We start from the raw sequence: 24,929 nt of genomic DNA, 5'->3' as shown, positions 1-24,929 counted from the left end.
TGTTTTTCACCAAATTCAAAATGGCGGAAAATCTAAGTAGGCGGAGCTTAGGAGTCTGAGAGGCTTTTTTGTAGAGCAGGTAAAGAACATGAACATGTGTGAAAAATTTATTTCACGTCAATTGGACAATTTGGGTGTGGGGCGTCACCGGTCAAACTTTGAGGGGGCACTAGAGAGCAATTCTTTTTAACGATAACATTACGGTCTAAGTAGAATACATTATGGTCTAAAACTTTTCATTTTATTTTTTCTATTACAAATTCAAATGTTTTTTCACGTAAATGTGTTTAGGTCTTGACTAGGCCTTATTTTGGAAGGATTAGATCAGTTAAAGCAACAGTCTATAACATAACAAAACACAGAAAGTGGGTGTTTGGTGAAAAGTCACAATTTTTCTAACTATTCATCTTTAAGGCCTTCAGATCATCCTGGAAACAAGATTAAATAAGTTTTGAGGGAGGAAACCTTAAATGTATAACGGCGAAAAGCGACAAAAACAAGCGAAAAATGCCCAAAACTGCGAAATTGGGCAAATTATTGTAGCGCCCCCTGGTGTTCAAATGGCACGATATTGTATCTGCATTTTACAGGATGCAATGTGCACATATACTGTAAGTTTCGAGTGATTAGTCCGAATAGTGTTGAAGTTATGATCATTGGAAAACAAGACACGCCCCTAAGAGGTTTTTTGGTCCATATATCCTATATTGTAGGTAATCAATTATGATCAATAAAAAGTTTGGTATGAATCGGACCCAGCGTAAAGGAGAAGTGGCCAATTATGTTTTTTTCACAGAATTCAAAATGGGCGGGAAATGACTGCCACTTCAAGGTCGTTCAAGGACAACTTACCATTTTGATAACTTTTCATCATAAAGATCTTCAGCTCACCCGGAACAAATTAGAAGTTGATCTTAAAAAAATTGTAAGAGGAGTTCATTAAAGTACGATGCCTGAAAACCATAGAAATTGGCAAAACATACAGAAATTGGGCGATTAACTGTGGCGCCCCCTTGTGTTAACATATAGCGACATTAATATATGCGCTACATTTGGTGTTGATAGGCCAAGTATTTTTTAAGTTCTGTGTATTGATGTACTAAGCCACGCCCCTTAGACGTTTATTGGTCCATATCTTCTGTACACAATGAGATATCAAGGAGCGTTTGAGGCGGGAGTGGCTTGCTATTTAATTATAATATGGCACTGTAATGCTTCGTCGTGGGTCCCACGTGTGTCTGGCGATGATTAATATACAATATGCTGTAAACTTCTACCACAACTCTTTAGTGAATGACGCTCTCATTCATTCCTTGATGATCTTACTATTTCATGGCATTTTCTTTCAAATCAACAGCAACCGCCATGCTGACACTGTTCAAATGCTTTGTTGGGTTATTATTTATCAGGAAGCCCTGCATGAGCAATGTAATAAATAAACAATATAAACTGTCATATCAACGTTTTAGATATCCGCAACCATTATTTGGAGTAGTTATAACAAAATTGCAGATGTCTGGATTTGTCATTCAGATGCGTGAGTTTTCAGTGACGATGCCGCTGATATCTATAATTCAGTTTTGACGAGTCAGAACGACGTTATAGATATCTTGAATAGAAATTATGAATAGTCAATGTAATTACGACGAGTCAAAAATGATGTTAATATCTTTAATTTGAATTCCAGATCTCTAATACATGTTATGACATGTAATGTAATGTTAAGATGGTTTGCCATATTTCCAGTCATTGTACATATCCAAAATGAACGTTACTTTGGGTTACGTATCCAAAATGCAATTGTTGATAATTATAATGGGAAATCCCTTTCATGAGTCACAATCCAAACAATGAGTTCAACAAGTAGTAATTTGAAAGTATTTGTATGTATATATTATATGTATATAATATAATGTATCTATGAGTAATTTCCTCACTACTTTTTTGGCAGGCATGACACTGTGGGACTACGATGACCTGGAAAAGAATGCAAAAGAAATAACAAAACCTAGCAGTGAATTTGGGATAGTTACATCTGAATCTATTGACGATAAATCTTTAGCATTAAATGTTGAAGCCTCTCTGAAAGCAAGTTTCTTAGGTGGACTGGTGAAGGTTGGAGGATCGGCCAAGTACCTGAACGACAGTAAGACTTCCAGACATCAGGCCAGAGTAACACTAAGCTACAAAACTACCACAAAGTTCCAGAAACTGTCCATGAATCATCTTGGAAGAAACAATATAAAGCATCCGTATGTCTTTGATAAAGGAATAGCAACACATGTAGTCACAGCTGTTCTTTATGGGGCACAAGCCTTCTTTGTCTTTGACCGTGAGGTGTCTGAAACAGAAACTCATCAAGACATCCAGGGCAACCTGACGGTGATGATCAAGATGATTCCCGGCATTGCGATAGAGGGTGAAGGTGCCCTGAAGATGAAAGACAAGGACAGGGAATATGTTGATAAATTCTCCTGCAAATTCCATGGAGACTTTTCTCTTAAAAAGAACCCTGTGACCTTTCAGGAGGCAGTAGAAGTCTACCAAAGTCTGCCGAGACTGTTGGGAGCCAACGGAGAGAACGCCGTACCAATGACGGTCTGGCTGTTGCCATTGACCACTTTAGATTCTACTGCTGCTAAACTCGTACGTCAGATAAGTATAAGATTAGTTAACGAATCCCAGAGTGTCCTGGAGGACTTCAGTGAGCTGGAAATGAGGTGCAAAGATGCATTGAGAACCACCACTGCACAGCAGTTCCCACAGATTGGCAAAAAGATAAAAACCTTTAGAGAGATGTGCTCCGAGTTCAGACTGGAACTCCAACGAACTTTGGCAAAGAGACTTCCATCAATCCGAGGAGGAGGAGAAGAGGAGGCCGTGCTCGCAGACATCCTGAAGCAAATACTTTCTTCTCCTTTCAACAGCAACAACCTGAACGAGTGGATGGACTGTAAAGACAAAGAAGTTTATATTTTAAGGTCTTTCACCAAGATGATGAAAAACACCAAGATCCTTTCATCTCAAAATGATCTTCATGAAGAAATTCTCAATGCAGAACACGTGATGTGTTTTGTCTTCACCTCACTGGGGAGTTATGAATCGTACCTCTCAACTTTATCACACTACTTAAGACAAACACAAGGCATCCCTCAAGATGCACACACTCAGGATCTAGAGAAGGAACAATGGTTCCTTTCCCACAAAGTCACAGATACATTGAGGCAGAAAGCAAAGCTCTTCAGTGATTTTGCAGAGGCCAACAAGGAGAACAAGAACATTAAGTTCTTGACCTTGGGATTACCAAATGAGGCCCAGAAAGGTTCAAGCATCTACCTTTATGAAGATGTGTTTTCTGTCAATGAGAACTATGAGCCGCCTTCAAAGCCTGAAGCAGGAACAGTAATTGAGATCAACCACAACAGTGTGACGCTGAAGATTTCTCCACCCAAATTTGGAGTAGAGAACATCACCTCCTACTCTGTTGAGTACTGTGTCAGTGGAGAGGAAGGATGGAAACAGAAGACAGCATCAAAAGAAGAAGAAGTCACAGTGAGCGATCTGAGTCCTAACACAGACTATGTGTTCAGATGCAGAGCAGTGACCTCAGCAGGTGTTGGGCCGGCCAATGAAGTCAGTGGTTCCATTAAAACCTTACCTTGCAGCCCTCCTGGAGAACCTCAAGTTGAAGCAGACTCAGGAGGGATATCAGTCAGCTGGGAGAAACCTGCTGAGCTTGGACAGGATGTCCACATTATGAGCTACATCCTGGAGTACGCCAAGCCGGACAACGAAGACCTCCAATGGAACCAAACGATGTCAACGGCTGAGAAGGCGTTCATTTCAGGACTTCACTCAGGGACAGAATATGTTGTCAAGGTCAGATGTGATTGTGGATTAGCCGGCAAAAGCAAAGAAAGCATCACTGTTCGTGTCCGCACAACTACACGTGAATTTGCACGTCTTGCAGAATACCTAAAACATATCAGCAAAAGGATGAATTCTAATTCTCCCTCAGTTTACAAACTGCCTCTGACAGAAGAAGATATGGAGATCGATGGATGCCGGAAATATGACTTTGGCAAAGAAACCATGAGGCCAAATCGCACAATAATGCTTCTTGGAGCCACCGGAGCAGGAAAGTCTACTCTGATCAATGGAATGATCAACTACATTGTTGGTGTGGAGTGGAAGGACACTTTCAGATTCCAGTTAGTTTGTGAGGATCAAACGAAATCACAAGCTCACAGCCAGACTTCTGAAGTCACTGTGTACAAAGTCAACCACCAGGAGGGATTTCAGATCCCTTTCTCTCTGACCATCGTTGACACTCCAGGCTTTGGGGATACAAGAGGCATAGTAAGAGACAAAGAGATCACAGAGCAAATCCGGAGGCTTTTCACCTCTGTTGACGGAGTCAGTGAGATTGATGCAGTGTGTTTTGTGACTCAGGCCTCTCTTGCACGACTAACCGCAACACAACGGTATGTGTTTGATTCGGTGCTCTCCATCTTTGGCAAAGATGTGGGAGAGAACATTCAGATGCTGGTGACTTTTGCAGATGGAAAGCACCCACCGGTTCTTGAGGCAATCAACGCCGCTAAGATCCCATGTCCAAAAAACGACATTGGGCTCCCGGTTCACTTCAAGTTCAACAACTCTGCATTGTTTGCACACAAGAGAAGCAGCAGCAGCGGCGACTGGGACGAGGATTCTGACGACAATGACGAGTTTGACCAAATGTTTTGGAACATGGGGGCCAAAAGCATGGGCAGGTTCTTCACTGCTTTGGGTAAAATGACAACCAAAAGCCTGCTGATGACCAAAGAGGTTCTCAAAGAACGGAAGCACCTTGAAGCTGCCATCGAAGGTGTAAAACAGCAGATTAAAGCCGGATTAGCAAAACTTGAACAAATCAAGTCAACAAAAGAAAAGATTAAAGAGCACGAAACAGCCATGACTGCAAATGAAAACTTTGAGATCGACGTGGAGGTTATTATGGGAGTCCAAAGACCGCTCACGAACAAAGGAGAGTACATCACCAACTGCCAGAAATGTTCAATAACATGCCACTACCCATGCTATGTACCCAACGATGAGGAGAAACATAGCTGTTTAGCAATGGATAAGTTCGGGATGTGCAAAGTCTGCCCTGGAAAATGCATCTGGAATCTGCATTCCAACCAGACGTACAGATGGGAGTATGTCCCTGTCAAAGAGAAGCGAACGCTGCAGGAGCTCAAGGACAAGTACAAAAAAGCCACCGAAGGAAAGATGACCGTTCAGGAACTGATTGAGAGGCAGGAGGAAGAGATCGCTGTGCTTCACGTCATGATGGTCTCCCTCCTGGATCAGTGCACTCACTCCATAACTCGTCTGCAGGAGATATCCCTGAGGCCGAACCCGCTCACCACCCCGGAGTTAATCGACATGATGATAGAAGGCGAAAGGTCGGAGGCCGAACCGGGCTACGAGGCTCGGATTCAGTCTTTGATGGAGTTGAAGGACAAAGCGAAAATCTGCTGCAAAATAGCCAAACGAGCCAAACTCACGAAAAAGGAGGAGGAGCCGGTCCAAGAACAACGGCAGAGGAAAGAAAAGAAGGGTTGGTTCGAGAGGTTTAGGTTGTAGCGTCGCTGTGAGGTTGCCGTGACAACGTGAACCAGAATGAAGCAGAACCCAGAGTATTGCCGTCTGCGTGTCGACGAGTACAATCGCGACGTCTATATTTTTTGTGTTGTTAGGATGATTGTGCGAGTTAGCGTGACACGTTATCAGAAAAGACAAATTCCTTCAATGGATGAAAAAGAAGAGTTTTAATTGGCTGAGAACTATACTTTTGTTCATGATCTGCTTAGTATTCAGAATAAAGATGTAAGATTCATAATCGGTAGTTTATTGGTAGTTACGGTAACTTCTTTTGTACTTTGTGAAAATGTCAAAAATCAAAAGACAGAAACCATAAATGTTTTTTGGGTTTTTCTTTTTACATAATTAAATTGTTTGTTTTTTTGTAGCTTTCTTTTGGTTAAAGCTGCCGACTGGGAGGTTCTTCTTAGTGGTGAATAGTTGAGGGATGGAGTGTGAAACCAGTCCACCAAACTTATGAATGTAGCATTATTACATATTTTAATGGGTTTTCTGATGCTTTTTGTGGCCCAATTGTTTTTTTAAATACATTAGTATTTAAGGTATTTAAGACATAATCACATTTAATTATTATTACATTTACAGATGTGGGAGAACATGTGCTTGTTTAATTATTTCAATGTGATTTAAGAGGTGATAATAAATTGATTTAGTTGGATCTGTGTTTTTCTCTTTCTGTCTCATTCATATTTTTGTATTAATATTTCCAGCTCAGGTAAAGGTTACATATCAGTTTAACCTTAATGAGTAAACAATGTGAATTTTACTTTTTAATCCTTATTATTTAATATTATTATTGTCATATATAATATACTGAAATACTTCTCACTCTATTTGTGTTCTTTTTATTCTAAAAGTAATTCTAAAAGTATTTCAGCAGTTCTTTATTTTTATAATCTTCTCCAGGACTAAAAATACTGGTTAGTGTACATCAACAAATAAATAACACATGATAATAAATATTAAAACACTCGTTCCCCCGTTTTCAGATTTAATCTTACTGTGAATACTTTATAACATATTATGTACAAGTACATCAGTCTAGTACTAGTGTACTTTTACTACATGAAGCCGATAGTACTAGTGTACTTTTACTACATGAAGCCGATAGTACTAGTGTACTTTTACTACATGAAGCCGATAGTACTAGTGTACTTTTACTACATGAAGCCGATAGTACTAGTGTACTTTTACTACATGAAGCCGATAGTACTAGTGTACTTTTACTACATGAAGCCGATAGTACTAGTGTACTTTTACTACATGAAGCCGATAGTACTAGTGTACTTTTACTACATGAAGCCGATAGTACTAGTGTACTTTTACTACATGAAGCCGATAGTACTAGTGTACTTTTACTACATGAAGCCGATAGTACTAGCGTCAGTTCAACGAGACAACGGCGAGCCCAGATTGTGACATCACTTCCTGTGACATCACTTCCTGTGACATCACTTCCTGTGACATAATGATGAAACACACGGAAGGTGACCAAGTTTATTTGAGTGGAGGAATGTTGGAGCGAGGTTATGGATCAATACAGAGGTGGACAAAATAACAGAAACACCAGCATAATTCATTATTTGGCAGAATTTGGACTCGATGGTCGTTTTCTTTGCAGAACAATTCAACGTCAAGTCGTTGAATTTTAATGGTTCTTTAACTTTTGTTCACATTTTGCATATTTTTCTTTACATTTAGCATCTAGAAAATCCTGCATGCTTGTTAGACAGAAAATAAAAGTTTCTACATAAACAAAGTGATGATTTCAGCTTCTAAGCAGAAATAAATAAATAAAAAAAACACTTTGTTCTCGTTTTAAACACAATTATTATTTTTTAACATGTTACTTTTTTGGCCGTAAAAGCAAAAGTGCCATCTCAGAAAATAAAGAGTTGTTTTTTTGGGGGGACGTTCTCACGGTGAATACGACAAAAATAAAACCAGCAAACATCGTAAGAAATTAAAGTAAAATCTGCGTTTAACAGATCTTTAAAGACTTAAAAATCGTCTCTTGAAAAATCAAAAAAGTTTTTTAAAAAAAGGCCATGAATTGTTTACATTGCAGCGGTGCATTGTGGGACGTCTTCATTGTTTGAGACAAAAACATAAAAGAACAAAATGTAACACATCCTGCAGTCGAGTACATTAATATACAGCATATTGTACATTAATATACAGACAGCATATTGTACATTAATATACAGCATATTGTACATTAATACACAGCATATTGTACATTAATATACAGACAGCATATTGTACATTAATATACAGCATATTGTACATTAATATACAGCATATTGTACATTAATACACAGACAGCATATTGTACATTAATATACAGCATATTGTACATTAATATACAGCATATTGTACATTAATATACAGCATATTGTACATTAATATACAGACAGCATATTGTACATTAATATACAGACAGCATATTGTACATTAATATACAGCATATTGTACATTAATATACAGCATATTGTACATTAATATACAGACAGCATATTGTACATTAATATACAGCATATTGTACATTAATATACAGCATATTGTACATTAATACACAGACAGCATATTGTACATTAATATACAGCATATTGTACATTAATATACAGCATATTGTACATTAATATACAGCATATTGTACATTAATACACAGACAGCATATTGTACATTAATATACAGCATATTGTACATTAATATACAGCATATTGTACATTAATATACAGCATATTGTACATTAATATACAGACAGCATATTGCACATTAATACACACATCCACTTAACTTATCTTTTTGAAGGGGAACTTCTTGTTTATTGATTTTGACCTGAACAAAAACATCGTGGGAACTCGTTTAAAACGACTTCGTGACCATCCGGCGTTTGGACCGTCGATGACATCGTAACACTGACGGCGAGCGAGCCGCCACTCGGACTCCCGACCGTAACAATAGTTAATAAAAATATATTCATACAAAAATAAAAACACACCAAGCCGTGTTCCCCTTTTTGTCGCCACCATTTTTCATCCTAATTTCGCAGCATCTTCTCTGGACTTGTGCGAACATCCCCGAGAGGTCAAAGGTCAAAGGTCAGCAGCGACCGCGCTGGGAAAAGCTCTCCGATGCGTTTTGTTTTTTTAACTTAGAAAAAGTCTGAAGATGAATGTGAATGTTAAATGGCCTCGAGTTCCAAATGATGAGCTCGTTTGAGGCTCCTCGTTCTCCTCGTTTCACAAACATCAAACAACGATCTCGGGAAAATAATCTCCGTCAGATCGGTGCGTTCGAGGACTTCTTCTGGAATCCGTCAAGCGGCTTCTTTGCCAAACGGGACCGTAGCCGGTGAACCGCGGCCGAGACCTGGACTGGACTTCCTGGTTTAGGCCGAACGCGCACACGTAAAAAAAAAAATGTAACGACGGCTCGACGCTTCCTGCAGGTTGCTACGGCAACCAGTGTGTTTATTATTACACATTCGTTTATGCATTTAAATTAATTGGAGCGGACAGACGACGCGTTCCGTTTTTAACGCTGCAGAAGGCACTTTTTTATAACTTTTGCTTCCGTCTGTTGCCGGGTAGAAACCGTTAACCCATCAACAGCAAACACACTCATATTAGTTATTATTATGAATAATTAATTCTCTCAGGAAAAATGCTTTTTTTTTTAACTGGATCTCATTAATGTGGTTCTCTCTCAGAAAATCTGGTCTTGACTAAGATATGGGAATATATTTTTGATAATTTGGAATAATTTTGGACACGTTGGCTCCCTGATGACATAAACGTCATATAAATAAATAATTATGACGAAATCAGACATAACGCTGAATAATAAATAAAATACTGACTCAAATATGGGAAACAAGCTCACGGGCGACAAAACGACTTTCTCGTGCTGCTTTCAGGTCCTACTGGATTTATCGTAAATATGAACTGCTGTAATCAAAAGGGCCTGAACGTTAATGTGGAGGGGGGGGGGGGTCTTACTTTGATGTTTCCGAAGACTCGAGACTCGCAGTGCAAGAAAAAAAAAAAAAACACAACGTTCTTTGTCAGCTGACCGAACGTCAACATGGAGAGTTCCTGTTTCAACTGATGCCTCTTCACACGTCGTGGGAAAATACAAAACTATCGAGCCGGCACGACTGTCTGGAGCCATAAAAACTAAGAAATAGAACAAAATAAAATGAAAACACACACACTACACTTCTGACATGCAGCCGAGGAGGAGGAGCCTATCCTTCAGTGGGAGGAGGGGCCTCTCCTTCAGTGGGAGGAGGGGCCTCTCCTTCAGTGGGAGGAGGGGCCTCTCCTTCAGTGGGAGGAGGGGCCTCTCCTTCAGTGGGAGGAGGAGCCTCTCCTTCAGTGGGAGGAGGGGCCTCTCCTTCAGTGGGAGGAGGAGCCTCTCCTTCAGTGGGAGGAGGGGCCTCTCCTTCAGTATCCCAGGTCCAGCTGGATTTTGTGCTCAAAAATGGCGATCAACAGCATGATGCCGAAGCCCAGCAGGATGCCGGTGTTCTGCAGCAGGAAGTAGCCGCAGTGGCTGAAGCCGTGGTCCCCGGCGTCGTTGTGCAACATCTCGGGCACCTGCGAGGATACAACGATCAATTAATAACTTTATCATGTTGCTTGTGCTTCTTATACACGGGCGGTTTGTAACAAGTGGACACATCTGAAGCCTCGAGTTTCTTGTTTCTCTCTCAAACAGGTGTATACAGGAAGTGAGTGGTAGACACCTGTCAATCACACGGTAGCCCCGCCCATAAAGCAGGGCATGTACTTCCTGTTCACTGGTTACAAGAAAAACATGGAATCGGCCAAAATCGGCGAACTCGAGGCTTCAAATACGTCCACAGAGCGACGGCTACGTCCATTCTTATGAGCCGTCGACTACCGGCTGGACTGGTAACGAGCCGTTATTATAATGGGGAATATATATATATAGTCATGTGACGACGCAACAAGGCGTCCTGTCTTGAGAGTGCGGTGCAGGGCGGTGGCCACTAGAGGGCGGCCTTCGCACTTTGTTTCTCCCAAACAGCAGCGGTTTGTGACAACGCCCCTCTGTGTGTCACATGTTACAGAGTTGTGTGTGTGTGTGTGTGTGTGTGTGTGTGTGTGTGTGTGTGTGTGTGTGTGTGTGTGTGTGTGCGTGTGTGTGTGCGTGTGTGTGAAGGGGCCAGCTGGTGTTGACGGCTGCTGCTCTCTGAGTCCACAGAACAGACGCTGCTGACTGGATGAGGGGTCTCGGGCCTCCGGACTCGGTGGGAAACAGCTGAGCAGTGATTAATGAATAACTTCTGCTAGTGGATTTAATCTCTCGGCACGCACAGATTTGCCAGCACCTTAAATTATTGCTTTTTTTCTCCTCCCATAGATGCACTACAGAAAGGTGCATGTAGGTCTTTAAAAATCCAGATACAACTGGTCTGGAGGTTTGTTTGTATATGTGGATGTTTTCACAAGGTCTTTTTATTAGTGTTGCCTTTAGGTTCACCTCGCTGAACTCGCTAGACCAGTTAAACCCAGAGCTAGACCAGTTAAACACAGACCAGTTAAACCCAGAGCTAGACCAGTTAAACCCAGAGCTAGACCAGTTAAACCCAGAGCTAGACCAGTTAAACACAGACCAGTTAAACCCAGAGCTAGACCAGTTAAACCCAGAGCTAGACCAGTTAAACCCAGAGCTAGACCAGTTAAACCCAGAGCTAGACCAGTTAAACCCAGAGCTAGACCAGTTAAACACAGACCAGTTAAACCCAGAGCTAGACCAGTTAAACCCAGAGCTAGACCAGTTAAACCCAGAGCTAGACCAGTTAAACCCAGAGCTAGTCCAGTTAAACCCAGAGCTAGTCCAGTTAAACACAGACCAGTTAAACCCAGAGCTAGACCAGTTAAACCCAGAGCTAGTCCAGTTAAACCCAGACCAGTTAAACCCAGAGCTAGACCAGTTAAACCCAGACCAGTTAAACCCCGAGCTAGACCAGTTAAACACAGACCAGTTAAACCCAGAGCTAGACCAGTTAAACCCAGAGCTAGTCCAGTTAAACCCAGAGCTAGACCAGTTAAACCCAGAGCTAGTCCAGTTAAACCCAGACCAGTTAAACCCAGAGCTAGACCAGTTAAACCCAGAGCTAGACCAGTTAAACCCAGAGCTAGACCAGTTAAACACAGACCAGTTAAACCCAGAGCTAGACCAGTTAAACACAGACCAGTTAAACCCAGAGCTAGTCCAGTTAAACCCAGAGCTAGACCAGTTAAACCCAGAGCTAGTCCAGTTAAACCCAGAGCTAGTCCAGTTAAACCCAGAGGTAGACCAGTTAAACCCAGAGCTAGACCAGTTAAACCCAGAGCTAGTCCAGTTAAACCCAGAGCTAGACCAGTTAAACCCAGAGCTAGTCCAGTTAAACCCAGAGCTAGACCAGTTAAACCCAGAGCTAGTCCAGTTAAACCCAGAGCTAGACCAGTTAAACCCAGAGCTAGTCCAGTTAAACCCAGACCAGTTAAACCCAGAGCTAGACCAGTTAAACCCAGAGCTAGACCAGTTAAACACAGACCAGTTAAACCCAGAGCTAGACCAGTTAAACCCAGAGCTAGACCAGTTAAACCCAGACCAGTTAAACCCAGAGCTAGACCAGTTAAACCCAGAGCTAGACCAGTTAAACCCAGAGCTAGTCCAGTTAAACCCAGAGCTAGTCCAGTTAAACCCAGAGCTAGTCCAGTTAAACCCAGAGCTAGTCCAGTTAAACCCAGAGCTAGACCAGTTAAACCCAGAGCTAGACCAGTTAAACCCAGAGCTAGACCAGTTAAACCCAGAGGTAGACCAGTTAAACCCAGAGGTAGACCAGTTAAACCCAGAGCTAGACCAGTTAAACCCCGAGCTAGACCAGTTAAACACAGACCAGTTAAACCCAGAGCTAGTCCAGTTAAACCCAGACCAGTTAAACCCAGAGCTAGTCCAGTTAAACCCAGAGCTAGTCCAGTTAAACCCAGACCAGTTAAACCCAGAGCTAGTCCAGTTAAACCCAGAGCTAGACCAGTTGTGTCCCAGTTGACTCACCATGTCCACCAGAGCCACATACATGAAGAGTCCGGCCGTGAGGGCGAAGATCCAAATGCAGATGTTCTCGGCGTAGTGACCGATCAGGATGCCGATGACCACGCCCAGGTAGGCCGTCATGGCCGACAGCATGTTGTAGAGGATGGCCTGACGCACCGTCATGCCGGCCTTCAGGAGCACCGCAAAGTCACCTGGGAAACAAGAGCCAACAGTCTTTCCAGAGAATCACGGAATACTCCAATCAATCCCAAATACATTAAAAGAAACACGTGAATATCAAGATAATACTGCCATAAAAAAGGAGCTTAATGAAAGAGATGGAGGCCTTACCCAACTCGTGAGGCAGCTCGTGACAGAAAACAGCCACAGCTGTGCTGAGGCCGCTGGACAGACCCTCAGTGAAGGCAGCTCCTGAGACCGAGAGGAGACATTCAAACCCACCGTCAGTGCTACAGCGCTATGATGCTACGATGCTACAGTACTATGATGCTACGATGCTACAGTACTATAATGCTACGATGCTACAGTACTATGATTCTACGATGGACAGACCCTCAGTGAAGGCAGCTCCTGAGACCGAGAGGAGACAGGAGACATTCAAACCCACCGTCAGTGCTACAGCGCTACGATGCTACAGTACTATAATGCTACGATGCTACAGTACTATGATGCTACGATGGACAGACCCTCAGTGAAGGCAGCTCCTGAGACCGGAGAGGAGACATTCAAACCCACCGTCAGTGCTACAGCGCTACGATGCTACAGTACTATGATGCTACGATGCTACAGTACTATGATGCTACAGTACTATGATGCTACGATGGACAGACCCTCAGTGAAGGCAGCTCCTGAGACCGAGAGGAGACATTCAAACCCACCGTCAGTGCTACAGCGCTACGATGCTATGATGCTACAGTACTATAATGCTACGATGCTACAGTACTATGATGCTACGATGGACAGACCCTCAGTGAAGGCAGCTCCTGAGACCGGAGAGGAGACATTCAAACCCACCGTCAGTGCTACAGCGCTACGATGCTACAGTACTATGATGCTACGATGCTACAGTACTATGATGCTACAGTACTATGATGCTACGATGGACAGACCCTCAGTGAAGGCAGCTCCTGAGACCGGAGAGGAGACATTCAAACCCACCGTCACAGTGCTATGATTCTACGATGCTACAGTACTATGATGCTACGATGCTACAGTACTATGATGCTACGATGGACAGACCCTCAGTGAAGGCAGCTCCTGAGACCGGAGAGGAGACATTCAAACCCACCGTCAGTGCTACAGCGCTATGATGCTACGATGCTACAGTACTATGATGCTACGATGCTACAGTACTATAATGCTACGATGCTACAGTACTATGATTCTACGATGGACAGACCCTCAGTGAAGGCAGCTCCTGAGAGCGGAGAGGAGACATTCAAACCCACCGTCAGTGCTACAGCGCTATGATGCTACGATGCTACAGTACTATGATGCTACGATGCTACAGTACTATAATGCTACGATGCTACAGTACTATAATGCTACGATGCTACAGTACTATGATTCTACGATGGACAGACCCTCAGTGAAGACAGCTCCTGAGACCGGAGAGGAGACATTCAAACCCACTGTCAGTGCTACAGCGCTACGATGCTACAGCGCTATGATGCTACGATGCTAAAGTACTACGATGCTATAGCGCTACGATGCAACAGTACTATGATGCTATAACGCTACGATGCCACGGTACTATGATGCTACGATGCCACAACGCTACGATGCTATGATGCCACAGCACTATGATGCTACGATGCCACAGCGCTACGATGCTATGATGCCACAGCACTACGATGCTATGATGCCACAGTACTATGATGCTACGATGCCACAGCGCTACGATGCTATGATGCCACAGCACTACGATGCTATGATGCCACAGTACTATGATGCTACGATGCCACAGCGCTACGATGCCACAGCGCTACGATGCTATGATGCCACAGCACTACGATGCTATGATGCCACAGCACTACGATGCTACGATGCCACAGCACTACGGTGCTATGATGCCACAGTACTATGATGCTACGATGCCACAGCGCTACGATGCTATGATGCCACAGCACTACGGTGCTATGATGCCACAGTACTATGATGCTACGATGCCACAGCACTACGATGCTATGATGCCACAGCACTACGATGCTATGATGCCACAGCACTACGGTGCTATGATGCCACAGTACTATGATGCTACAATGCCACAGCACTACGATGCTATGATGCCACAGCACTACGATGCTATGATGCCACGGTACTATGATGCTACGATGCCACAGCACTACGATGCTATGATGCCACAGTACTATGATGCTACGATGCCACAGCGCTACGATGCCACAGCGCTACGATGCTATGATGCCACAGCACTACAGTGCTACGATGCCACAGCACTATGATGCTACGATGCCACAGTACTATGATGCTACGATGCCACAGTACTATGATGCTACAGTGCTACGATGCCACAGCACTATGATGCTACGATGCCACAGTACTATGATGCTACGATGCCACAGTACTATGATGCTACGATGCCACAGTACTATGATGCTACAGTGCTACGATGCCACAGTACTATGATGCTACGATGCCACAGTACTATGATGCTATGATGCCACAGTACTATGATGCTACAGTGCTACGATGCCACAGTACTACGATGCTATAGCACTACGATTCTCCAGTACTATGATGCCACAGTACTATGTTGTACTACACTTCATATTCTTTATATGTAAATAGTTGTTATTATTATTTGTATAATACTTTTACTATGTCTCGTTTGCTGACATCCTGTAAGTGTCCCTGCTGCTGTACTAATACGGGATTATCTTTATCTTGACTTCTACAATAGCCGACTATTACTAAATTACAAGAGCGCGCGACGGTAAAAGCCTGTTCAAAATACCGAACTCAAAGCTTTGGCGATGCGGCGACACTCACCGATAGCCAGGCCGTCGCTGAAGTTGTGCAGCCCGTCTCCCATGATGACCATCCAGGCGAGCGTGGCCACGCCGGCCTGCTGGAAGTGCTCCTCGGAGTAGGAGTGGGTGTGGCTGTGAGGGTGGTGGTTCTGGGAGTGGTGGTGGTGCAGGATGTGGTGGTAGTCGTGGTGGTGGTGGTGCATGCTGTCGGCCTGGCCCACCGTGTCGTGGAAGTGGGAGTGGCACTTGTTCTCGCAGTCCTCGGCGGTGTAGGCGGCGGCGGCCCCCGCGCCGGACGCCTGCGGCGCCAGCATCACCTGCTCCTCCTCCGACGCGCCCCTGCCGTGCAGGCTGCCGCCGTGGTCGCCGAACATGCCGGCACCGTTCGTCTCCACATCTGGAGGAAGCATGAAAGTTATTCTTACCTCTGAAATATGGAAATGTCGTTCGTCATTGATCAACAGAAACAGAGGAATCTATAAAGTGTTAGAAACATTCATATGAACGGTTTATACATTTCCGGCCTCTCCTCTTTTAAATGAGACGCGTTTCTGATGAATCTAAAGCTCCGTTTGGGCCGGGTCAGGGGTTCTGACGGACGGCACATGATGCATTCGAGGACCTTTTAGAAAGATGAAACTCTTAACATTCGTTAAAAGAACACATGCCTTTCCGTGTTGCGTTTGTTGCCTCACCTTCGGTCGGCTTCAGGTCGCTCTCCTCCAGCGCCGGCTGCTTCTCCGGGTCCGCTTTGTCGTTCTGATCCCACTTCTTGTGGATCTGTCGGGAGACGGCAGAAAGGTCGATTTTTAGTTTTGTGTTCCTCCGCTCTGCAGGACGAACAGTGTGCCGCTCCAAATGACCTCTGACCTTCTGCTTCTTGTCCTTGTACATTTTGCCCAGCGTCAGGAAGTGCTCGATCAGAAACATGACGTAGACTCCGCTCAGCGCCGTCAGGCCTTTCCACACGCCGTCCAGGTCCTCCTCCTCGTGGAGGTGAAGCCCCGCCGCGTCCGTACCAGAGGCCTCGTGGTGGTGGTGGTGGTGGTGGCCTCCCAGAGACTGAAGCGCCCACAGAGATGAACACACAAGGAGAGCGATGAACCCGAATGCATCATTGTCTTCTACAGGCGAGTCAAACATGTGACAAGCTGACCTGAGATCAGTACAGAGCACCGAGCTCTTTATTAATTGAACTATTCTCATGTTTCTTCTCCTCATTGTCACATGACTGCATCATGACGTCAGAGTTTAATGTTCAACACAATCTGATTAAAGTTAACAGATTTTTTAAATGAGATGGAAGAATAACATTTTTTTTATGAAATATTAAAAATTTGTCTTTTTCCGATGAAAGCGTCACGATGTGTTCAGGGACCGTCTGAAAAGACGATAATCTGACGATTAAGACTCCGATGAACGGAGAAGTTTTGGCGATCGCTTAAAGAAAACCCGCCTTTTTTTGGGGGCCTTCCGGAAGGTAACCGGACTCACGTGGGGGATGAGGTGGAGGAAGGCGTCGCCGCTCAGCGTGCCGACCGCCAGCGCCACCAGGAAGCTGAGGAGGAACTTGAAGAAGACCTTGTTCATGAGCGGGATGAGCACGACGCCGAGCAGCGACATCAGGCTGATGATCGTGATGGAGACGAAGCCGCCGACCCACGCTGCAACGCACAAATCAAACGCCTCCTGACTGAGACTTCTCCAGGAAGAGCAACAAGCTCCACCCACTCCTCTCCGATCACAGATCCTCACCTATCGCCACGTTTCTGGCGCTTTCTCCGCCGGAGTGGTCCGAGTGGTCCGAGTGGTTGTGGTCCCCGTGGCCGTGGTCATGGTGGGCGTGGTCCCCGTGGCCGTGGTCATGGTGGCCGTGGTCATGGTGGGCGTGGTCCCCGTGGCCGTGGTCATGGTGGGCGTGGTCATGGTGGGCGTGGTCTGGAAGTGAGGAGAGGGGTTAAACCAATACAGTTTCATCAACTTCCTGTTGATGGTGCGTCATCATCATCATCTCAAACATCATTTCTCACATGTTTGACAAAGTTTGAGAGATTAAAAAGAGAGTTAAATAATATCTAAACATTTTCCAGTTTGATTTATATATTTTTTTGTTATACAAATATTTAATACAATTTATAGTGTTTTTCTTCGTAATAACACACAATTCAAATGATGAGTAACTAAAATATATTATATTTATAGTCGTTCTTGGTGTTAACGAAGTGTAACAATTAAATAAAATATATTATATTTATAGTCGTTCTTGGTGTTAATGAAGTGTAACAATTAAATAAAATATATTATATTTATAGTTGTTCTTGGTGTTAATGAAGTGTAACAATTAAATAAAATATATTATATTTATAGTTGTTCTTGGTGTTAATGAAGTGTAACAATTAAATAAAATATATTATATTTATAGTCGTTCTTGGTACAATGATCTCAGAGCGGTCAGGAAGTTAAACATAATAATTAATCTCTAATATCTATTTTATATTCATTTGAAATAAATGACAAGTTTGAATGTACGGGACGAATCAACGCACCCCTCTCCTCGTGGTGGGCGGGGCCTCTGTGCTGGATGCAGGCTCCGCCATCCATCTGGCTGAGGAGGGCGGGGCACAGGAAGCTGAAGTCTGCAAGCGTCACTCCGGCGTCCTGAGACATCCCGTGTGAGGACAGGATGCTGGAGGCGTTCAGGCACTGCAGGTAAAATACGACAACGGCACTCATGTGAAAGATTGACACATTTTTATATATATATATTATAATATAATATAATAATGTCGTACCTCTATACTGTCCACACTTCGGTTTTGAGAAAAATCCTGGTTCACGTGGTCGTGCACGTTGTCATGCACGTGGTCATGATCATGCACGTGGTCATGATCATGCACGTGATCGTGGCCATGATCGTGCACGTGGTCATGATCGTGGTCATGATCGTGCACGTGGTCATGATCATGCACGTGATCGTGGCCATGATCGTGCACGTGGTCATGATCGTGGTCATGATCGTGCACGTGGTCATGATCATGCACGTGATCGTGGCCATGATCGTGCACGTGGTCATGATCGTGGTCATGATCGTGGTCATGATCGTGCACGTGATCGTGGTCATGATCGTGCACGTGGTCATGATCGTGCACGTGGTCGCCCCGGCTGACTGCAGGTGCCTGTGTCTGGCTCTCAGGGACCCGCCCGGCGGCAGGACCGGGCTGCTGCAGGTTGCGGTCTCGTCTCGCTTCATCTAAGCTCGCCATCAGCTGGGCCGCGGGCTTCTCGCTCTGCGGGCTGTGGTTGCCGTCCTGATCTTTGGAGACTTCAGAGGTCTTTGGAGACTTCTCAGAGGGTTCAGCGCGTTTCTGGATACGCGAGTTGTGGTCATGGTGGTCGTGGTGGGCGTGGCTTCCCTGGTGGTGGTGACGCTGCACCGTGACGGTCCTGTTGCGATACAACACCACGTTCTGAAAGAGACGCTTCAACCCGTCCAGAGAGATGGTGCCGTTTTCTCCATATCTGTTCGGTTTCATTCAAACGTCAGAAATCGTTTCATTTGTAACGGTTTAAGCACAAACACGTTTACTTATGAATGGGAGTGGACTTTTAATACAAAATAACAGTTTTAATTATTAAATACAGTTTTACCATTTATTTCTTTGTCTAAAAGAACAAGAGGAAAGTTGGCATAATACACTTTAAGAAGGATATAATATTTTACAATATTGTGACATTTTATTGGATTTAAATCTACAAGTGACCCCTGTTTAAACTGTGTAAAATGTTTAATTTACAAAAACATCAAAATCCCAACAAAAGCTCCCAGTTATTCCTTCAAATTGGGGAATGTTTCAGTTTTAATGAGTTCTCCCGTGAGCTCACCTGTTGAACAGCGCCTCCAGGTGTTGCCTCTGGCTCTGCTCGGCTCTCTGCACGTCGACCACAGCAGACTGTAAACGCGCCGCGGTGGACGGGCGGCAGTCTGGGCCGGACGTCCCGCCGCGAGGAACAACGGCGAGGAACAACATCAATGTCAACGTCAACATCGTCTCTGCTGGGAAAACACACAAAGCTGCTTTAGAGCCAATGACCACATGTACATAAAGGTAACAACATGTACATACAAGGTACTAACATGTACATAAAGGTAACATGTACATACAAGGTACTAACATGTACATACAAGGTACCAACATGTACATACAAGGTACTAACATGTACATACAAGGTACTAACATGTACATACAAGGTACTAACATGTACTAACATGTACATACAAGGTACCAACATGTACGAACATGTACATACAAGGTACCAACATGTACATACAAGGTACTAACATGTACATAGAAGGTACTAACATGTACATACAAGTAACTAACATGTACTAACAAGGTACTAACATGTACATAAAAAGTACTAACATGTACATACAAGTAACTAACATGTACTAACAAGGTACCAACATGTACTAACATGTACATACAAGTAACTAACATGTACATACAATGTACTAACATGTACATACAAGTAACTAACATGTACTAACATGTACATACAAGGTACTAACATGTACATACAAGTAACTAACATGTACTAACAAGGTACCAACATGTACTAACATGTACATACTAAGTACTAACATGTACGTACATGGTACTAATGTGTACATACAAGTAACTAACATGTACTAACAATATACTAACATGTACATACAAGGTACTAACATGTACATACAAGGTACCAACATGTACTAACAAGATACTAACATGTACATACAAGTAACTAACATGTACTAACAAGGTACTAACATGTACATAAAAAGTACTAACATGTACATACATGGTACTAACATGTACATACAAGTAACTAACATGTACTAACAAGGTACCAACATGTACTAACATGTACATACAAGGTACTAACATGTACATACAATGTACTAACATGTACATACAAGTAACTAACATGTACTAACATGTAACTAACATGTACTAACATGTACATACAAGGTACTAACATGTACATACAAGTAACTAACATGTACTAACAAGGTACTAACATGTACTAACATGTACATACTAAGTACTAACATGTACGTACATGGTACTAACGTGTACATACAAGTAACTAACATGTACTAACAATATACTAACATGTACATACAAGGTACTAACATGTACATACAAGGTACTAACATGTACATACAAGGTACCAACATGTACTAACATGTACATACAAGGTACCAACATGTACATACAAGGTACTAACATGTACATAGAAGGTACTAACATGTACATACAAGTAACTAACATGTACTAACAAGGTACTAACATGTACATAAAAAGTACTAACATGTACATACAAGTAACTAACATGTACTAACAAGGTACCAACATGTACTAACATGTACATACAAGGTACTAACATGTACATACAAGTAACTAACATGTACTAACATGTACATACAAGGTACTAACATGTACATACAAGTAACTAACATGTACATACAAGGTACTAACATGTACATAAAAAGTACTAACATGTACATACAAGTAACTAACATGTACTAACATGTACATACAAGGTACTAACATGTACATACAAGTAACTAACATGTACATACAAGGTACTAACATGTACTAACATGTACATACTAAGTACTAACATGTACATACAAGTAACTAACATGTACTAACATGTACATACAAGGTACTAACATGTACATACAAGTAACTAACATGTACTAACATGTACATACAAGGTACCAACATGTACTAACATGTACATACTAAGTACTAACATGTACGTACATGGTACTAACATGTACATACAAGGTACTAACATGTACATACAAGGTACTAACATGTACATACTAGGTACTAACATGTACATACAAGGTACTAACATGTACATACAAGGTACTAACATGTACTAACAAGGTACCAACATGTACATACAAGGTACCAACATGTACATACAAGGTACTAACATGTACATACAAGGTACTAACATGTACTAACAAGGTACCAACATGTACTAACATGTACATACAAGGTACTAACATGTACATACAAGGTACTAACATGTACATACAATGTACTAACATGTACATACAAGTAACTAACATGTACTAACATGTAACTAACATGTACTAACATGTACATACAAGGTACCAACATGTACATACAAGGTACCAACATGTACATACAAGGTACTAACATGTACATACAAGGTACTAACATGTACATACAAGTAACTAACATGTACTAACAAGGTACTAACATGTACTAACATGTACATACTAAGTACTAACATGTACGTACATGGTACTAACGTGTACATACAAGTAACTAACATGTACTAACAATATACTAACATGTACATACAAGGTACTAACATGTACATACAAGGTACTAACATGTACATACAAGGTACTAACATGTACATACAAGTAACTAACATGTACATACAAGGTACTAACATGTACATACAAGTAACTAACATGTACATACAATGTACTAACATGTACTAACAAGTACATAAAAGGTACTAACATGTACATACATGGTACTAACATGTGCATACAAGGTACAAACATGTACATACAAGGTACTAACATGTACTAACATGTACATACAAGGTACTAACATGTACATACAAGGTACTAATATGTACTAACAAGGTACCAACATGTACATACAAGTAACTAACATGTACTAACAAGGTACTAACATGTACTAACATGTACATACAAGGTACTAACATGTACATACAAGGTACTAACATGTACATACAAGTAACTAACATGTACTAACAAGTACATAAAAGGTACTAACATGTACATACATGGTACTAACATGTACATACAAGGTACAAACATGTACATACAAGGTACTAACATGTACATACAAGGTACTAATATGTACTAACAAGGTACCAACATGTACATACAAGTAACTAACATGTACATACAAGGTACTAACATGTACATACAAGTAACTAACATGTACATACAAGTAACTAACATGTACATACTAGGTACTAACATGTACATACAAGTAACTAACATGTACTAACAAGGTACTAACATGTACATACAAGGTACTAACATGTACATACAAGGTACTAACATGTACTAACAAGGTACCAACATGTACTAACATGTACATACAAGGTACTAACATGTACATACAAGTAACTAACATGTACATACAAGGTACCAACATGTACTAACATGTACATACTAGGTACTAACATGTACATACAAGTAACTAACATGTACTAACATGTTAGTTACTTGTATGTACATGGTAATAACATGTACTAACATGTACATACATGGTACTAACATGTACATACAAGGTACTAACATGTACGTACAAGTAACTAACATGTACATACAAGTAACTAACATGTACATACAATGTACTAACATGTACATACAAGGTACTAACATGTACATACAAGGTACTAACATGTACTAACAAGGTACCAACATGTACTAACATGTACATACAAGGTACTAACATGTACATACAAGTAACTAACATGTACATACAAGGTACCAACATGTACTAACATGTACATACTAGGTACTAACATGTACATACAAGTAACTAACATGTACTAACATGTTAGTTACTTGTATGTACATGGTAATAACATGTACTAACATGTACATACATGGTACTAACATGTACATACAAGGTACTAACATGTACGTACAAGTAACTAACATGTACATACAAGTAACTAACATGTACATACAAGTATCTAACATGTACATACATGGTACTAACATGTACATACAAGTAACTAACATGTACATACAAGTATCTAACATGTACATACATGGTACTAACATGTACATACAAGGTACTAACTTTATTTTGTATTGGATGGTACTTCATCCAGCTACTGGTTGACGTGCAGGTGGAACCCCCAGCACAGGTGGTGGAGGCGCTTTTCTCACCTTCGTCTGGGGGTTCCGGCTCGGTTAGCCTCTCTGCTAGCCGGTGTTACGGCGTAAAAGGCAACCGTGTTAACTGGAGACTCTCGGCCGAACCCGTCCGTCGTTGTAGCAGTCTCTCGTTAATGCCGGATTGTTTTAATTATTTTAACACAAGTGTATCTTATATATGCATCTTTTTATTAGTCGAATATGTGTGTTTATTCGGGGAGGTGTTATGCTATTCTTTACCAACTGCATTTCAAAAGGAAGGAACATTTGCAAACTTCGCCCCAGACCGGAGACACGTGAGAGGGTTCGACGCCGTGTTGAAAGATTTAAAACAATCAGGCATTCACGAAGTCAGCTACAACGACGGACTAGTTCGCCGGAGAGTCGCCAGTTAACACGGTCGCCTGTTACACCGTAACACAGGCGGGTATTTCGTTAAACGTCTAGGAGGATGCTGACGGGCGGCATCTGCCAGGTGGCGGCTCGGGCCTTGGGCCTCGTGCTGCGGCCCACTTCCGCCCGACTTTTGGAACCAAATATCATCGCGTCAAGAAAGTAAATATATATAAAAAGTTGGGGAAGAGAAGCCCCAGCCGCCCGCTCGCTCGCTCGCGCACTCACTGGGAGGTAAACAGTAACACGTTGGGGTTGTGCGCTCCGCACTATCCGGGTGCCGTGTGCACAAAAAGAAAAGGGACGGCACAACCCGGAAACAGAGGAGCGGCCATGCTGCAATCGGGCTTAACAAATAAACAAACAAATAAACACCGGTTTTTTTAAACGTTTGGCAGTGACTTACGGTGTTTCTGTTTGTTTGAATCTTCTTCGGTTGATGTGTGAACGCTCTCCGGTCCGGTTAATGATGAATGGAGGAGAAGGAGCGTGTGCCTCCTTCAGGGGCTGTCGGATATCTGAGTTGCAACCCAGAGAGAGACAGAGGAAGGGGGGGGGTAATTTGCATAATCCAGAGCTGTCACCTGGAACATTATTAAAAGTGATGGAGGACGTATTTAGATCAGATCATTTGTTTTGTTAGTTAATTTAATATTATTATATTTGTTGTATATATTGAGTATTGTTCTTATTGTTCTATTTGTTGTGTGTGTGTGTGTATATATATGTGTGTGTATGTATATGTATATATATATATATATATATATATATATATATATATATGTGTGTGTGTATATATGTATATGTATATATATATATATATATATATATATATATATATATATATATATATATAT

At 42.2% G+C, this 24,929-nt stretch overlaps 2 protein-coding genes across 10 annotated transcripts in view; one reads left to right on the top strand and one right to left on the bottom strand.

Annotated features, from left to right (window-relative positions):
• LOC117746028 overlaps positions 1-5,794 on the top strand; it is a 6,759-nt gene extending 965 nt beyond the window's left edge. Inside the window, exon 3 of the mRNA XM_034554788.1 lies at positions 1,952-5,794. Coding sequence (XP_034410679.1) covers positions 1,952-5,631 — 3,680 coding nt within the window. The 3' untranslated portion in view covers positions 5,632-5,794. The remainder of the gene's footprint in view (positions 1-1,951) is intronic.
• Positions 5,795-7,132: 1,338 nt separating this feature from the next.
• Positions 7,133-24,606, bottom strand: slc39a6 (solute carrier family 39 member 6). Of its 9 annotated transcripts, XM_034554798.1 has the most exons (13): positions 24,479-24,606; positions 19,599-19,767; positions 18,509-19,235; positions 18,263-18,419; positions 17,472-17,654; positions 17,211-17,380; positions 16,587-16,778; positions 16,412-16,496; positions 15,736-16,113; positions 13,057-13,137; positions 12,727-12,917; positions 10,094-10,253; positions 7,133-10,045 (listed from the first exon to the last, which is right to left on the bottom strand). In XM_034554798.1, exons 2-12 carry the CDS (start codon positions 19,760-19,762, stop codon positions 10,101-10,103), a joined length of 2,481 nt encoding a protein of 826 aa, XP_034410689.1. In that variant the 5' UTR covers positions 19,763-19,767; positions 24,479-24,606; the 3' UTR covers positions 7,133-10,045; positions 10,094-10,100. The 9 variants fall into 9 exon arrangements, with proteins under 9 accessions (XP_034410689.1, XP_034410690.1, XP_034410688.1 ...); XM_034554799.1 differs by having other exon boundaries at positions 7,133-10,253; positions 19,599-19,770; XM_034554797.1 differs by having other exon boundaries at positions 7,133-10,253.
• Positions 24,607-24,929: the final 323 nt, after the last annotated feature.

Source organism: Cyclopterus lumpus, chromosome 17, assembly GCF_009769545.1.
Source record: "Cyclopterus lumpus isolate fCycLum1 chromosome 17, fCycLum1.pri, whole genome shotgun sequence".
Lineage (NCBI taxonomy): Eukaryota > Metazoa > Chordata > Actinopteri > Perciformes > Cyclopteridae > Cyclopterus > Cyclopterus lumpus.
This window is presented reverse-complemented; position numbering and strand designations above follow the sequence as displayed.